This window comes from Nannospalax galili, unplaced genomic scaffold (genome assembly GCF_000622305.1).
Source record: "Nannospalax galili isolate Female #2095 unplaced genomic scaffold, S.galili_v1.0 scaffold186, whole genome shotgun sequence".
Lineage (NCBI taxonomy): Eukaryota > Metazoa > Chordata > Mammalia > Rodentia > Spalacidae > Nannospalax > Nannospalax galili.
This window is the reverse complement of record NW_008358774.1, coordinates 2,850,013-2,867,722: the sequence shown is the minus strand read 5'-3', so window position 1 is coordinate 2,867,722 and position 17,710 is coordinate 2,850,013. Positions and strand designations below refer to the sequence as shown.

The 17,710-nt window shown below is 40.1% G+C and overlaps 1 protein-coding gene across 1 annotated transcript in view; it reads left to right on the top strand.

Moving 5' to 3' along the window:
- Positions 1 to 17,710, top strand: part of Arfgef3 (ARFGEF family member 3) — a 181,657-nt gene that overhangs the window by 34,763 nt on the left and 129,184 nt on the right. The window contains exons 3-4 of the mRNA XM_008822042.3: positions 11,416 to 11,497; positions 14,374 to 14,505. Coding sequence (XP_008820264.1) covers positions 11,416 to 11,497; positions 14,374 to 14,505 — 214 coding nt within the window. The remainder of the gene's footprint in view (positions 1 to 11,415; positions 11,498 to 14,373; positions 14,506 to 17,710) is intronic.

The window sequence follows — 17,710 nt, the reverse complement described above, 5'->3', positions numbered from 1 at the left end:
CTGACCTGGGGTGGTGTAGTGTTTAAACGAGCTGGTTTCAGAACCCTGGTTCAGGTGTGCCCCTTTGTCACAGGTGTGGTTTGACCGAAGGACCAATTATACCCGCTCTTTAGCTGTCATGTCAATGGTTGGATACATTTTAGGCCTGGGGGACAGGTAAGTAAATTCCATTTGTTTCTTTTTGTCTTTCTCCTTTGCAGTTGCTTTGAATGGTTTCATTTGTTTTCTAGTGAAATTTGTGACCATTGAATAAATAACTTGTATTTTACTTATTTATTTTTGAAGGGCAAGCAGGATTTTATTGAGAAGTAACAGTCCCTTGCAGCAAAGAAGGATCCGCAAAATGAGCTGCCTTTAAGTTGTTATTGTAGAATTTAGAGCTCTTGTAAGAGGCCTCTGCTTTACTCAGTCTATTATTGCAGCAGAATTTGGCACACTGAACTCGAGAGAAACAAAACCAGAGGTCTAGAGACCTGCTTCCTCCATTGGTTAATTCAGTGTATTAAAACTATATTAAAGAGGCAGGGAGCCGGGCGTGGTGCCGCACGCCTTTAATCCCAGCACTTGGTAGGCAGAAGCAGGCGGATCTCTGTGAGTTTGAGGCCAGCCTGGTCTCCATGGTGAATTCCAGGACAGCTGGGGCTACAGGGAGACCCTGTCTCAAAAAGACCAAAAAAAAATATGCCAGTGTTACTAGTCCACTGATTTTATAAGATTTTCTTATTGGAGTTAGAAATATTTCCACTCCATGGCAGACAGGCACTGCCCTCCTGCCGGAGTCTAGGCAGAGCCCTCACTCTTGATTGCCGGCTGGAGTATTTTCATCATGAAAAAAGTCATGAACTAACAAAATGCATGTGGATCCATAAACCAGGGAGGGCAAAACAATTTCCATAGGCATGTTGCATGTTGTTAGTGATTTCACATGAAGCCTACATGCTTGATAGAAGGGAAATGTAGTATAGAAGAGAGCAAGGTTATGTTAAGTATGTTCATTTAACATTGTAGATATGGCTAACATAACTGCAGTTTGGAATCATAAACAAGCCTAGTTTGAGTCAAGAAGTGTTAGGGAGAAGAAAGAATTCAGTAAGCCTTTGAAAGATAGTAAGGAAATTTCTTCAGAGAAAGCAAAAAAAGCTGTGCCAGGAATGTGGCTGGATTTTGATAAGGTGGGAAGATTGGTGACCACTGGAGAGGTCGAAGCTCAGGACTGTTGGTCCGAGGCCAGGTGGGAAATGCACTTGGTGTTCAGGGTTCCAGGAAAAAGCCTTGAAGGGAAGATGTTTGCAGGTATAGGAAAGGACTAGCTCACTGTTCCCTATTCTAAAGCAATAATCATCCCACCTTATTGACAACCTCTGCATCTGTAGATTCAAGCAAACTCAGATTAAAAGTAATTTTTGTTGCTGCACCTGCAGTGAACTTGTACAGACTTTTTTCTACCATCATTATTCCCTAAACAATATGCTTTAACAACCATTAACATGGTATTCACAATATATTAGATACTATGTTATCTACAGATGGTGTGAGTACAGGTGGTGTACATAGGTCATATACAAATACTGTGCCATTTTATCTATGGGATTTGAGCATCCTAGAGTATATCCCCCATAGATATCAAAAGATAATGTATTTTGTTTTTGAAATCTATAAAATGTAGAAACAGAAAGGCATGGTGGTACATGCCTTTAGTCACAGCATTTGGGAACTTGAGACAGGAGGATGAAGATTTGTAGGCCAACCTGGGCTCCATAGAAACATAAAGAATAATATCAGAATCATCTGTCTCCTCAGCAGACAGAAATATATTTTGGATTTATCCCTCATCTCTCACCCTTCTTCCACTGTGTGTGTGTGTGTGTGTGTGTGTGTGTGTGTGTGTGTATGTGATTTATTTTTTATCCAAGAGTGGGCCTGTGTCATGGCATGCAGTCTATATTGTATCCTTGTTAATTTTTTACGTTTATTTATTTATTATTTGTTTGTGTGTATATATGTGCACATGCTACCGAGCACATGTGGAAACCAGAGAACAGTTTTCCAGAGTCAGCTCTCTCTTTCCACCATGTGGGTTCTGAGGATTGAAGTGAGGTCCTCAGGTTTAGCAGCTGGTGTCTTCGCCTGCTGAGCCACTTTGCTGGCTTGTATTCTCATTTTTGTCACAGTAATTTCTTTTTTGTATGTTTTTAAAAATATTTATTAATTACTTTTATTGTATTTGTATGGGTGCTTTACCTATAAGTGTACGATGTACATACAGTGCGTGTGCGAATCAGAAGAAGACATCAGATTCCCTGGAAATAATGTGGGTCTGGGAACCGAATCCAGGTCTTCTGGAAGAGCAGCCTGTGATTGTAACCACTGAGTCATCTCTCCAGCCTCTTGTCACAGTATTTTCAAGGTGCTTTCTTCTGTTAATAAAACTGCAGAACGCTTTGTTATTGTCTGTCATTACTTTCTGTGGATGTGCCAATGATTTAACCTTATTTCATTTCAAATAATCATATAGTAAAAGTATTTTGTTACCTCCATGATTATTTTCTTAGAAAGGGTTCCTAGTAGAAGTCATCCCAGGTCAAAACCTATTAATCTTTTTAAACTCTTGATGTATACTCACATGTTGCTTTTTATGAAAATCACAAAAATAAGAACCTTTCCATGATGCTGCAGAAAGTGGTTCCCTGGGGAAATCCTTAAGTGTTTTCAGAAGGCATGGAGCATCTCACAGTGAGACATGTACAAGTCAGTGAGTAAATGATGTGGGAGCTGATGAGAAGAAATGTAAGGATGGATTTGCAATGGATGGAAAAAGAGAGATTCTGTTTTTAATTCCTTATTATGTTTAAATTACATTTATTGTACAGACACACACACACACACACACACACACACACACACCATGACATGTTTGTGACGGTCAGAGGACAACTTGTGGGAGTTCTTTCTGTTTTTCCATCATGTGGGACCCAAGCATCAAACTCAGATCATTGTACTTGGAGGTGGGTACCTTTACCCATGGAGCCATCTCATCAGCCCCTGGGAGTTTCTTCATAAAGGATATTTCATCTACATGCTCTGTGTGAAATTCTTCATCTAGCACTCATTGAGACTGGCAAATAGCAAGCATGAAAGCTGCAAACTGGCCATGAGCGTGACCCTGGTACTCCACTGTCTGTTCCACCTCATGTACCAATGCAAATTTTCATTTCTTCCCTCAGTTCCTTCAGCTGTAAGTGCTGATAACAGTGGTTCTCTTTCATTGGGTTGTTGTGAGAATTTTTAAATGAGGTAAGTGGCAGAATGCCTGGTCCAGAGGAGAAAAAACATGTGTGGCCAACACAAACTTCTGGGCCCAGTGAGCGAGAGGCCCACTTGTTCTGGTCTTAGTGCATTTGTTTGTCTATAAGGCTTAGTCAAGCTTTACATGGCCTTAGTAACACTTCTCAGGTATTTTATCTTTCTTAGTTTTTAGAAGGTAAGTTCACTGTTGTTCCTATTTTGAACAGGGACAGTACCCATTTTTCCTTTGTTCTAGTAAGTGCTAAATTTAGTGCCTGGTACTTCATAGATGAGCAATATTTAATTTAAAAAATGTGTTCTAAGCAATCTCTATTAGATTAATATGGGCTTCATGTCAGCTGTTACCCTCAAAAATAAAATGATGTAGCTTTTCCTCCCTGATTATATAGAATTTATATCTCTAGTAGAAATTTTCAATATTGATAATACTAGATTTCAGGTAAAAAATACAAACATACTCTACAAACATACCTTCTTTACCCTTGCATTATAATTTTCAAATATTAAAAGAATAGTGGATTAGAACATCATGATGAAACGGATAAACCTATTGTTTTTTAATAACAATATGACAAAATATTTTCGTATTTGTTCGTTTCTATTTTGTTTGTAGCTGTTTTTAAAATTAGACATCAAATAGCTAACGGAAAAATCCAGCATTGAAAATTTCCAGATGATTGACAAGCTCACTTTATTGCTTACAGTTGTCCTTGCATTATAGAAACAGATGCATTAGCCCAATGAGGGTCATGATGTCAGCAGAGAAGTTTTTATGGACAGAACAGCGGTCTTGCTGTATAAAACACTTGAACTCTATATAATTTCAGGGAAAAATGGAAGAAAAAGAATTCATACTCAATATTCTCTGTCTAGGTAGGTGAATTCACTCACCTTTTATGAGTTGAACCGGGGAAAGAAATGTTGTAGGAATCTTTTTGCAAGGAGCCAAGACTAGTAGCATTAAAAACTAATTTCTTCAGATTATGAAAATATCCCCTAGAGTTACTATTTAAAGATTGATACAGGCAGAAAGTATTTATTAAAAAAGAAAGAAAAGAAAAGAAAAGAAAAGAAAAGAAAAGAAAAGAACCTACCAGTAGAAATGCCCACTGTCAGCATTCAGCTAAGCTTTTTCTTAGGCAGAAACCTGATCAACTTCCAGTGTTGTCTAGCCTTTTTACTGTAGATATCTTTTATGTTCACGTAAGCCTTTTATAGGAAGACAAAGGCTTAGCTCTTGAGATAAAATGAGCATAGCCATGTTATTTAGGATTTTCTGTACTAGATTGAATCACTTAAAAATGCCAATATTCAATCTGTTCTGACTCAGAAAAATGACAATTTCATCTGCTCAACTTAATAATTATGGCAGGCTTGCTAAGAAATCTACAAGCCTGTGGAAGAAAATGGATTTCATGTTGTTCTCAGCTCTATCCCTAAGGCCTAAAACAGTTCTTGACAGGTGAATCTAATCTTCATTTATCTTCATTTTAAATATAAAAGGAAAGGATTGACACTGACAAGAACAATTTCAATAAAATATAAATGAAAATCGAGTGAGATGGGAATGTCTTAACTGTACTCTAGAGAAAATAAGTTAAGGCACCAATTCAGTTCCACTTGGCTCATTGGATTGGCTCAGGGAAAAGCTTAATCAATGGAAATCCACTAATGTTGGTACAAACAGTCTAAAGCATCTGTATTAATAAACACAAAGACAACATCCTGTGTCATAACAGTAGGACAGAAAACCTATACTCAAATTAGGAAAAGTCATGGCTACTGCGAGAGCTGCTGGTTGTGGCTTGAACCCAGTAGCTAGGATGAATTTTTCTACTTTTAAAAACTGCTCATAACTTCTCATAACACCATAACATGACTATAACATATCATTTCATGAGCTACCACACTCAGTAAGATTACATGCCCGTCTCTACTTCTAACTGGTGGTCATCTGCCTTGCTGTTTAAAGCAGTGTGTCATCTGCCGTTGCAGACACACCTGTCTACTGGCATAAGTGAGTGTTGTAGGCTGAAGGCATAAGTTTTAAAAACATGGTCTGGTGTGGGTGTTGTGCTGCTTCCAGCTTGAAGGACCATGAGAAGGACAAGTGAGTACCTGCAGAAGACAGAATCTGAGGCTGAATTTGCCTTGTCCCTACTCACTAGGAAAGCAGGAATTTAGTCCTAAGAGAGGACGTTAACCCATTCAGGATGGCTCTGCCCATGTGACCCAAACCCTTCTCCCTCAGCCTCACTTCCCAACATTCTGCTTTGGGCACTAAATTCTAACATGAGTTTTGGTTGGAACAAGCCATGTTCAAAACCATAGCAAATCTGTACCTCCAAAAATTATAATTAAAGTCGGTGTGATCTTGAATAGTATAGCATATTGCATACACAAGCCACTGATTTTCATGAGAGCTACTGCATTGTCACATAGTAACTTAATAAGAGGCTCACAGCATAGAGTTCTAGCCTTATGGAGGGTAAGTACACCTTATAATTATAAGGTATTTTGTTGATGCATCCTGCCAGAAGCATAATTGGTTTTACTAGAAATTCATATTTGTGCTTATGTTAGCAGATAATTATTGGCAAGTCATAACTCTCCTCCTATTCTATTTTAATTTCCCTTTCTCCTCTCTTATCTTCCAGTCCAATAAAGCTGGTCTGTGAACCGTGACACAGCAGTTAAGGAGAGGGTTGAGTCTCCGTGACATGACCAGACACTGTGTCACAGGATAATGTCTTTGGTATGCATATGATGTGCTGCTAATTATTCTTCAAGAAACAATGGCATGTCAGGACATTAAACCTGGAGCTGCTAACTTTAATTAGGCAAGAATGAATTTGTACATGCCTCTGCATAAAAAGTAGTCACTAAAATGTAACTGAATGTTGGTTTTCCTTTGCCCTTTTCCCAGTGAGGCAGTGTCTAGAAAGATCAGATGATTTATCCCTGTTCAGAAAGTGCAAAGGGACTGAGTGTGTGCCATGCTGAATCTTCCTTATAAATCTCATCCTGAGCTCCACTTAACAGACCTGTCATTCTCTCATGAAACTCACTTCACAAACAGAAGATAAGAGGGGTTTTATGATATCACAGAGCAGAAGATGACCTCAGTTGTGCCCCATGAATTTTGGATTTCTGTATGGGTTCCTTTCTAACTGAAGCCAGGATCTGAGGCTGTGACACTACTCTGAGCTGTAGGATGGCAGAGGCTGAGAGGTCTTAGATGTAAGGACAATCAATCATGCCACTCACTTCCGGTGTGCATGTGAACATGAGCAAAGGAAGTCTCTCTGTGTCCAGGGCTCATGTAGTGTCATGTTAGCAGCCATCTAGCAGAACCCTAAACCCAGACAAGTAACAAAACAGCCCTCCACTCAGTGGAGACCTGAAGTTCCATGATGTTGGGCAGGGCTCTTTCCCCTCATTACAGGGACTGAACTTGGGATCCCTGCAGAACTGGTGGTGTGGAGGGAGCCCATGAGTCCCCTACAAAATGATACATTTCCTCTTCTGGAAGAAAGTGTTTTTCCGGCTTTACTTATTTATTTTAAAATATTTTATATGTATGTGTATGTGGTGTAAGTATGTATATATGTGTTTACATGCATATGGGCACTTGTGTACACGTAAGTTGATGTCAGGTGTCGTCTTCAGTTGCTCTCTGGCTTTATTTACTAAGTCAGGATCCTGCTGAACTCAAAGCTTGCCAAGTTTCATGCCCTAGTTGACTTTGACCATCAACTTGACACAGCCTATCGTCACCTGAAAAGGGAGTCTCAATTGAGGGATTGTCCAGATCAGACTGGCCTGTGAGCATGTTTCTTGAGGGTTGTCTTGATTATTCATTGATGCTGGAGGGCCTACCCCACTGTGGGCAGTACTATTCCCTGGGCAGGTGATCCTCAGATAGATAAGAAAGCTAGTTAAGGGGCTGGAAAGATGGCTCCATAGTTAAGAGCATTTGCTGCCCTTGTAGAGGACCCAGGTTCAGTTCCCAATACACACACACACACACACACGTGTACATACACTCAGGTATACACACTTGCACATAAAATAAAAATAAACCTTTAAAAAGCTAGCTAAGCATGCGTCTGCATCAGTATGAGCAAGCAAGCAGCATTCCTCCAGTTTCTACTTCAAATTACTACTTGAATTCCTACCCTGACTTCCCTCAGTGATGGCCTATAACCTGTAAGCTGAACCCCTTTCTTCCCTAAGTTGCTTTGGGTCAGTGTTTGTATCACAGCAACAGAATGAAATTAGATCACCCAGCTAGTCAGCTTGCCCTGGTTATCTTCTGTCTCTGCTTCCCAAGTACTGAGATTACAGGTGGCCACCATGGCTACCTGGATTTTATGTGGGTTCTAAGGATCCAAACTCTGATTGCATGCTTATATGGCAAGTGTTTTATCCACTAAGCCATTTCCCCAGCCCTTAAATAATGGTTTTAATTGATATATTCATTGTACCTGGTATTGGATTTCATAAGGACATTTTCATTCATGTGTATAATGTGCTCTGAGAATCTCTCCCCCCACCTTCCCCGTTCATGCCAGATTTTTTTTTCACATGCATAATCTTAAAAAGTTAAGAAACACAGCTGTTCTAGCTTTGCTCTGAACCTTTAAGACCAAAGGAGTTAGGAGGAAGTTAATTTGGGTGTCAGCTGGATTTAGATTTGAATAGCCTCCAATAGAGTTAAGCTGGGTGACTGCAAAACTTCTCTGAACCTATGCTTTCTGAAACATGACCCAAGGATAGAAAGGCCTATTTTGAAGTTGTAGAGATGTATAAAAACTAAATACAGAAAGGGTAAGTGCTAAGAACAATTCCTTCTTTCTCGTTCATGCCATGAGTACAAATGAAAGCAGGCACCTATTCTGTCCTGTCCCTCATCGGATGTTCTCCAGCACCAAATATAGTGCCTGGCACATTGTAGACACTACTGTGGTTCAATGGATGGACAGAGGACTTGGGTTAGTGCCCAGTGAAGTCTTGCCTGTAGTAATACTTCTTTAAAGCACTTACTTTCTAAGTGAGTTTGTGGTGCTGCCATTCATTGTGCTAAAACCTTCCTGAGGTAGTTAGTCCCATGTCCTATTCAATGTCTTCCTGGATAAATGAAAAGGCTAGATCTGCTTAGCCTATGTTCAAAGTCATGACCTGTACTGGACACTTAGTCTGTGTCACGGCTGGCCAGACCGTAGCCTATAGTAGGCCCTTTACCTGTTTTTGCAAATAAAAGCTTGTAGGAACACAAACATGCTCATTGATTATTTATTGTCTGTGACTGCTTTTATGTTCAGCATAGGTGAGTAGTTGGGATAGAGACCATATGAAATACACTGCTTACATTAGTTGCCTTTTTACTGAAATATCCCACCACTCCCTCCTCAATACCCTATGTACTTCTTCCTACGGCCCTTCAGAATTGGTCATTATTTTATTTTATTTATTTTATATTTTATTTCAGTCTCACTATATAGCCTGACCTGGCCTGGAACTCACTCTGTAGACCAGGCTAGCCTCAAACATGTGGCAATCTTCCTGTCTCTGCCTCCCAAATGCTGGGATTACAAGTGTGTATCACCCATGCCCAGCTCAGAATTGGCCTTAAGATGCCTTTTTTAATGGATGGAGCTAGGACCCAACAAAGTTATGTATCTTCATTGAGATTGTGTGACTAAAAGTTAAGGTTTGATTATAGGTCTGACTGATTCTATAGCCCATGGTCTTTCCACCGACACCTTCCAACACAACATAAATCTAGATGAACCACACCTGTCTACCAGTTCTGCCTGGTGCCCATGGCAGATATGAAGAGTAAACTAGTAAAGTGCCCAAGTCATGGTGTAGCCTGGAAGTCCTGGCATTTGTCAGCAGCCTGGTTCAGGTCACTCACTGGTGTCAAAGTGGAATAAGGACTGTAGGGGCCACTTCTGCAGATGACAGGGTGGTAGGGATGCTCAGTTGCTATGGGCACAATGCTGTTTCCCAAGGGGCATTTCCAAAAGAACCCCTGTTATTGCTGAATTTGTTGCTGAATGTGTCACCCACCCTCTCTGCTGCCTTGGCCTGTAGTATGTAATGCTTATGCATTTTCAGCCTGTAGCTGCCTCATAAATTTCTCTTTCCCCAGGCTGTTAAGGCTGTGAGAGCTTTGGACCTCTCAGTTTGCTTCTTGGTGCTGTACCCTCAATGTCAGGTCAGATTCCAAATTGGACATAAAAGTTTTTTCACCATGAATTAATCCTGTGGAAATTATTTGATCATTCCAGGTGGAATCCTGTGCTTCTGCTGTCAATCCAGACACTCATTCCTCCGCCTCCTCTTCCTCCTCCTCTTCCTCCTCCTCCTCCTCCTCCTCCTTGTCTCCTTCACTCTTATGATTATTTATTCATTTTTATTTTGTGTTTATGAGTGTTTTGCATATGCATATATGTATATAAGCCCAGATCTGCATGCAGTGTCTGTGGAGTTCAGGAAAGGGTGTCCCATCCCCAGAAACTGGAGTTACTGAAGGTTACTAGCTACCACTTGTGGGCTGGGAACCAAATCCAGGTGCTTGAAAGAGCAGCCAGTGCTCTTAACTACTGAGCCTTTTCTCCAGTCCCCACTCTTCTAATTAATTTTTCCAAACTTATGATCTGGAAGAAACAAAATTGGAAGCCTCAGCTCCTCCTGCTGTCATGGACTGCAAGCCGTGTTTGCCTTGTAACTGTGGTTGGGGGACAATACTAACAACAGTGGCAAAGTTACAGCCACTCATCTGCCAGAGGATATACCTAAGAAGAAATGGCCATGGTGCTCATCGGTCATCACATAAAAATGATGTTGGATCTGGTTGTTGGGTTTGTGAGGAAAGAGGTGAGAAGGATTAGAAAGTGAATGTTTTTCCTTCTGGTCCATTGTCAATTCTGTCTTCCTACTTGCCACGGGGGAGTGTCAGTGACTCTGATTTCGTCAGTGGCCGGGGGAGGGGGGGGCTGCTGATGGAAGATTCCACTGAAGGACAGCAGAGCTGCTAGGTGAACAGGAAGGAATCAGAGCTATAATTAACTCCCTCTTTCAATGCATTCTATAACAGTGACCCTTATTCCTCCAAAAATGAGGAGTTTGAGTCTAACCCTATGGCTTGCTCACTTATCTTTTGTCTTCTGTTAAAAATATAAGCAGGTAAAAATGGGGCAACTCTGGTTTATTGGAAGTGGAGGAACCTGAAAAAAAATGAAGTAACAATTCCTTTGTTGTGCCAGTGGAAGTCCACAGGGAAATAATAGGTTGATTAAAATTCTTGGTGTATTGTTTAATTATTCAGAATAAGTTCTTTGTATAAAAGATCATTTCTTCTCTGTAGTTCTTTTGGCTTATTTCTAACATACTAAATCAATGCTTGTTTTTTGCTAAAGCTTTAAAGTGTCCAAGTAGCTCTGCACCTTTTATATTATTTGTTTCTGTCTCTTATTAACCAATTAATACTATTGATATGTGGTTATATTTCTGCCGTAGACATGTGTATTCTAAACTTGTCACAAAATTCAGATCTACCTCTTTATGGAAACTGAATAGAAAAAATTCAAAATCATAAATGACTATTGTTGTGCTTTGACCTGAGGAGGAATTGACAAATTAATAGAATTTTAATTTATACTAGTAAGAAATAATGTTAGTGATGATGCAATAACTTCCTACATAGGGAAGGGACTCTGAAGAAAACATAGAATTTTATATAAATGGTGTTCCTTGGAGTTGTTTATACCTAGTGTACTTGGTGCAAACAACACATTAATCGGGGAAAGGGCAAAGAGTGTTCATAGACCCATGTGTACTAATTAGTATACCATATGCCCATTAGGGGAAATAATTATATTTGTTCTTCCTATAGCAACATTAAGAAGGCAAGCTCCTGATGAGCTGTCATTTCTGCATGGCTTTGTTGCTGTGCTTTTTAAGCCTTGTGCTATTTCATTATAAGTTCTAGTTTTTGTGTATGTGTGTGGTGATGTTGGGGGTGGTTGTATACAAGGCTTACAGTGCTTGGCTGACAGCTTTGCTGAGCTCACATGTTATTCCTATTTCTGTGTCTGCCAGGGAGAAATGCTTGCTGCCTCTCCAGTTGGCTTTGGAATCCAAGAATGTGAAGCTGGCCCAACATGCTTTGGCAGGGATGCAGGTATGACTTTGACTGGATGAAGTGGGGTGACAGAAATTGACAGACCATTTTGTCATTGGAAGAGCAAGTTGTTAACATTTTAAATACTGACTGAATAAAACTATCAGGAAAAATTTTGATTAAAGCAAAAAATAACCACAGAAAGGAACAGAATCTTCCTAGAGTTCCAGAATTTCTATAGGCACAGTATTATTTGGTTGAGCCAAATCGAGCATTAATCCACAGGGACCCAGGTAAGCCCCCAAACATATTTTTTATGGAGTCCAACTTTTAGGAAAGTTAGGGACCCCAGGAAAGACAGACCCTGGGAAGTTTATATCAGTTAAAATCCTGTCTACATTCCACATATGTGGTTTTGTGTAAAAAGAATTGAAAGTAAATGGGAAGGATTTTTATTTTTTTAATTGATTTCTGTATTTTGTTTTTCATGCAATTGCATATTATACACTGAACAGACTCCCCCCATTATCTGCACCCCCCCTTCTCCCCACTGCCCCCTCCAGTTAATCTCTTTGTTCCCCCAGACAATTCTTTCCTACTTTCATGACTTGTATACATACATGATTTTATGTATCTATATAACATCTGAGAACCCCAAATAAAAGAAAACACATAATATTGTCTTTCTGACACTCGATTTGCTTAGTATGATTACCTCCATTCCATTTGCAACCGTTTTCCTGTGAACAATGTAGCATTCCTGTTGGCATATATTCAGTGTGCACAGAAATGAGATTTCATAAAGACATTTCCATACAAAAGATATCATAAACTTTGAACAGTATTCAACCCCACTTTCTTCTGTTCTCCCCCATGCCTAAGTCCCTCTGTTTCCATTCTTCCCCAGCACAGGCTCCCTTTTCCTTATGCATATATGATTTTATGTATCCAAACATAAAATATGGGGTCCCCAAGTGAGAGAAAATATGGTATTTGTCCTTCTGAGACTGGCTTAATTTCCTTTTTTATTCTACAGTTAGATTGGTGGCTAGATTAATGTATTTTGTTTTTAGAAAAGACTGGCAAGAAAAAAATTTCAGTTTAGTAAGAAAAGTCAGATTGCTTGAACACGTCTTTCTCTGAGTGCTTGTGTTTTACATCAAACAGAATGGTTCTAATCCTAACAGAGAAAAGGTGACAGCTGTATAAACACATTGATTTTATAAAGTGATTAGGCTTCTTGAAACACTGACACTCAAGCCTGCAGGGGCTGTGGCTGTGTACTGGTAGACTTTGTTATTGTGTTTCCTGTCAATATAGACAATATCACAGTTTTTCGGTTCAGAAAGGCCCTAATGCCATCTAAGAGTGAACAAACACATATAAAAGAGTGAGAAATCAGCCTATCAGCCTCAGTAGATTAGAATTAATACATGTTTTTACATGCAAAAGTATATGAAGTTTTAAACCACTGTGATGAATATTATTTAAAACCCTTCTCTTTCCTCCACTGTAATAGAAATTAATAAGATTTTGTTTTGATCTGCTATACTTCTTTTTCTACAATATTGTATAGATTTCCTACTTTGTTTTGTTTTTGTTTTGTTTTGTTTTTTTCTTTTTTTAGCCCTGGAACATTTAAAATTGCAGTATAATATTCTCAAGGGTTTGTTTAATAGTGTTAATGCTGATGACTTCATTGGTATGCATGACTTCCTTTGACCAGTCTGTCCCTTGCTACCTACTACCTAGTAACTTTTGGTGCATATACAGAGCTTCCAAGTGTTTCTTGCTTGAAGACAGCTTTGAATAGGGCTTTAACTCTGGGCTGCCATGGAGATACCACATGATGTGAAACAGATTCCTAATGCAACTAGGAATGCAAGATACATTGGAAAAGAGCAAATTACACAGAGATAAATATAAAGTCCTATACTAGAGTCTCAAAAAAGTCTGTTGTACCAGGTCAGAATGAGAAGAGAACAGCTTAATTGCAGTTCTTGTGAGTGAGAATTAGGGGTTTTGGAGTGAGTCAGCATAGATTGTGCCCTGACTACCAGCTAAGTTCTGACCCAAAAATGTGACTCAAGCTATCCATCACTGTGTAGTGCACTGCGTATATCCATCACCTGACAAGGCTATACTGAAAATCCTATGCTCATTCCCAGGCCACAGTCTGAGCAAGAGAATCTTTGCAGGAGGCCGAAGAGCCCTATCATGGAAAAGAGAAAGCTTGAGTGGATGTGGTGGCTGACTTCATGTATTTTAGATGCTTCATCTAAGTGACTCCAGTGAAGGATGAGCGAGTGGAATTATAGGCATATGGGCTTGGGAGAATTCTGTGGAAAGTAAGCATTGTCCTAAAATAGCAAAGGGCTAACTCGTGAGCTCCCCTGGGTATCCTCGTGCAAGTGAATGCCTTCATTTTCTAGTGGGATATGTAGTAAGTGTTGTGGATTCTGGAAGGATTTCTGGATAAACGCAGGTTCACATTAGGTAGTTAAAACATAAATAATATTTAAAAAATGGACTTGGGCTCTCAAGACCTTTTCCTTTCACGTAACAAAGCTTATGTTGGTTGAGAAAGGATATGTATGTGGATGACTGTTCTGTGGGGCTGGGTCTCCCTTGGCACTTTCATGCTTTCTTCCCACCGCCTAAATAACCCAGATGGCCAGCCCATTAGCATTTTATTGGCTGGAATTTAGAATCAATTATCTAGTATTAAGAAAACATTTTTTTCCAAAACCCATTTATCCAAGGTTTTGTGCATTTTTTCTTTTTTAATGGTACGTAGTATGAGTACTTGCCCAATGATCTCCAGCTACGTGCCTCCTGGGTGGAAAAAAAAAAGATCATCAATACATAATAAGATACAACAGGAAAAGGCAGCGGGGAGAGCCTATCTGTGATGACAGTCTTGTGCCTCGTTGCAGAAGCTCCTGTCAGAAGAGAGGTTTGTATCCATGGAAACGGACTCTGATGAGAAGCAGCTGCTCAATCAGATCCTGAATGCCGTGAAAGTGACGCCTTCGCTCAATGAAGACCTGCAGGTGGAAGTGATGAAGGTTGGTTTGAAGTGACCACCAATGTGCGTCACTGGGACAGGAGCACATTGTGACCCCTGCACTTATTATCTCATGCTGCTTTTGTATTGTGACCATGCCTCTGCCTTGTGGTCATCTTTCATTTGGAATAGATGTGTATCATGCTTGTTTGTAGTCTTCCAAAATCACTTTGATTGTTTAGCAATGAAAAGGTACAGTTTCAATAAGTCTGTAAGGTATCTGCTTTATCCTGCTTATCAAGTGTAATTCCAGCTTGGGGTAAAATGTGTCATTCTGGGTACCCTGCCCACCTGTGTGCATTACAGCAAAGCAAAGTCCTAATCACGTTTTGTCATATACTGAGTATTTTACCTGGTAGGCTTAGTGGGAGGAAGTCCACCTTTTAGAGGCATATCAGAGTCATGTCTACTGTTCTTTCTCAGATTATATCAGCCAGGCCTGAGGAGCTGGTTCACTAGATAAAGTGCTTGCTGGGCAAGCATGAGGACCTGAATTCAGATCCCTAGCACCCACAGGCAGGGTGGTACACATCTATAACCCTGATATTAGGAGGCAGAGGCAAGTGAATCTCTTAGGCTTCCTAGCTAAAATGATAAGCTCCAGGTTCAGTGAGAGACTCTGTCTCAAAAAATAAGGTAGAGAGCAATAGAGGAAGATCCTCAGTGTCAGCCTCTGTCTCTAGATGCACACACACAGGTGAACACATATGTGCACACATGTGTAACACACACAAACACACACACTGTCAGCCCTATCTCCCTTATGTCAATTACCTCTTCTCTTTTAAGGATGACATCTCTCCCTCCCTTCCCCTCATTTTCCAGAAAAATCACCACAGTCAGGAATCGTTCATGCTTGTTGGAATGTGTCATGATCTATGACCAAATGTTGGGTAGAAAAAGATGGGCTTTGCCCCAGAATCATATTGTGGCCACAGGAGCACATCGTGAACTAACAACACAGCTTTTAGTGTGACCTGTCCTTTTCCTTCCTAGAGGAACATGTGTAGAGGAATATTCTAGAACAGTTGATAGCAAGTAGTGGGTTGATTTCTTCTTAAACATGCACTGTCAGGATTTGTCTTAGTCAAAACACTTCACTTCTTTGGGTTTTGGTTTCTCATCAAAAGAGACTGATTTCAGTCATGCCATTTATTAGTGCCCCAGCCTTCCTCTACTATATTGGTGGGTGGTTCAGGGAAGCGATCATGAAATTAGACTCAGGTATGCCTGCCTGATTTGAACCTCCTTCTTCCATTTGTAGCAGGACTTCCTTGGATGCAGTTCCTCACCAGTCTTAGTCTTGGTTGCTTTGTCTTTACTACTCATACCTACCCATTAGGATCTTTTTGAGGATGAAGCAAGGAGACATTTGTAAGAACATAGCACACAGTATCTGGCACAAAGCAAGTGCTGTGAGAATTCCTGTGTTCCTACTGCTACCTGCTTCCTGCTGCTTCTGAATCAGCACCTCTGTGGTGGTCTAGGAATATCCAGTTTTCTCTAGTGTCCCAAGTGAGTCTTAGACACAGAAAACAGTGAGAACCTGAGCTGGCTGATTTTTATCATCCCATCTGTCTTTGACTACCCTTGCTTATGCAACATAAACTTTTGCCTCATCCTTTGATGTATTTTGGCATGTGTGTGCTATGTGCTCAGAGGAACCAGGGTATAACCACGCCTAGATTTAACTTCAAGACTGCCTCTATGCCACTCTGTATGTGTGTGTTGATGTGCCCATGTGTGTAATGTATGTGGAGGCCAGAGGTTGGCACGAGTGCCTTCCTCAATTCCTTTCCACCTTACGTTTTAAGACAAGGTTCTCACTGAACATGGAGCTTGCCAATTTGGCTAGGCTGGTTGGCCAGCAAGCACCAGAGATCCTCCTGTCTCTGCCTCCCCAGTGCTCTGATTATAGACGTGTATCACCGTACATGGCTTTTTACATGGGTGCTAGGATCTGAACTCAGGTCATCATGTTTGCATGGCAAGAGCTTTACTGGCTGAGCCATCTTCCCAGCTCAGCTCTGTGCCACTCTTGAAAGAGAAGCCAGACCAGCCACCTTGACTTTGAAGGTCCTTCTCCCTCTGAGATCTCATACTAGAAGGGGAGCTTTGGTTTCATACAGAGACATGCCTCACAGGTGGAATATTGATCTCAGAATCCTTCCAGGAATAACTTTTGTGGAATAAAAGAATTTATATTAAAAATAAAATAAGAGAAGCCAGGTGTGGTGTGTGCGTTTAGTCCCAGCACTTAAGAAGCAGAGGCAGGCAAATCTTTGTGAGTTCAAGGCCAGCCTGGTCTACATAGCCAGTCCCAGGCCAGCTGGAGCTACAGGAAGACCCTGTCTCAAAAAAACAACATAAAATAAAATAAGATGAGAAAGTGTGACTGTTTCTGGGATCTGTGGAAAAGCAGCATGTTTGCTGGTCATGTCAGCAGCAGCACCTGTTTTAAGACTTTACCCTTGCTTTCTAATTCCAGCTCAGTGGTGCCTTCTGCCTTGCTGAGGACAGGAGTTGACACATGTTAACGGTTGTATATAAGTCATGGAAGGCCTGCCTTAATGATTTTCCTAATGACACATAAAATATGATGTTACTTTTAGTTAATATCTAGGAGAAATATCAGAGATTGTCAAAAAAGAAAAGAAGAAAATCAGTAATCTTCATGCTCAATTTTTATTAGATTTCTCAAATCTAGAGTCCATTAAAAAGATTTTTCCTGTATGCTATTATTTTTAGTTATTATTTCAGTTTACAAACTAGCCTTAAGAAAGTTTTTTTGTAGTGAACCTTTTATTTTAGCCCAGTTGTCAGAAAATTAGTGACAAGATCACTGTTTTGGGTGAAAACAGTCTGAAATAAGACTTGGAGAAGGACCTCTGACTGTGAGTCATTGAAGGACCCACCACCGTTTGCTGTTTCTAAGATTTAAAATGCTCATTGGGATATAAATGTTGTTCCAAATTAAAGACTTTCTCACTTGGAATGATACATTTTATCTCCTCTCTCTGTACACAAAGGAGTTTTACACAAGCTTTATAGTAATTTCCAGAGATTCAGACCTCTTTATCATGTAATTCTATAATACAGGTAATGAGTCAAGCAAAAAAACTTGTAAATAATTCCTAGTTTTGCTAATATTGCTGTTGCATCAAAATATGTCTAACCACAATTTTCCCTCAAAATTTAAAGAAATA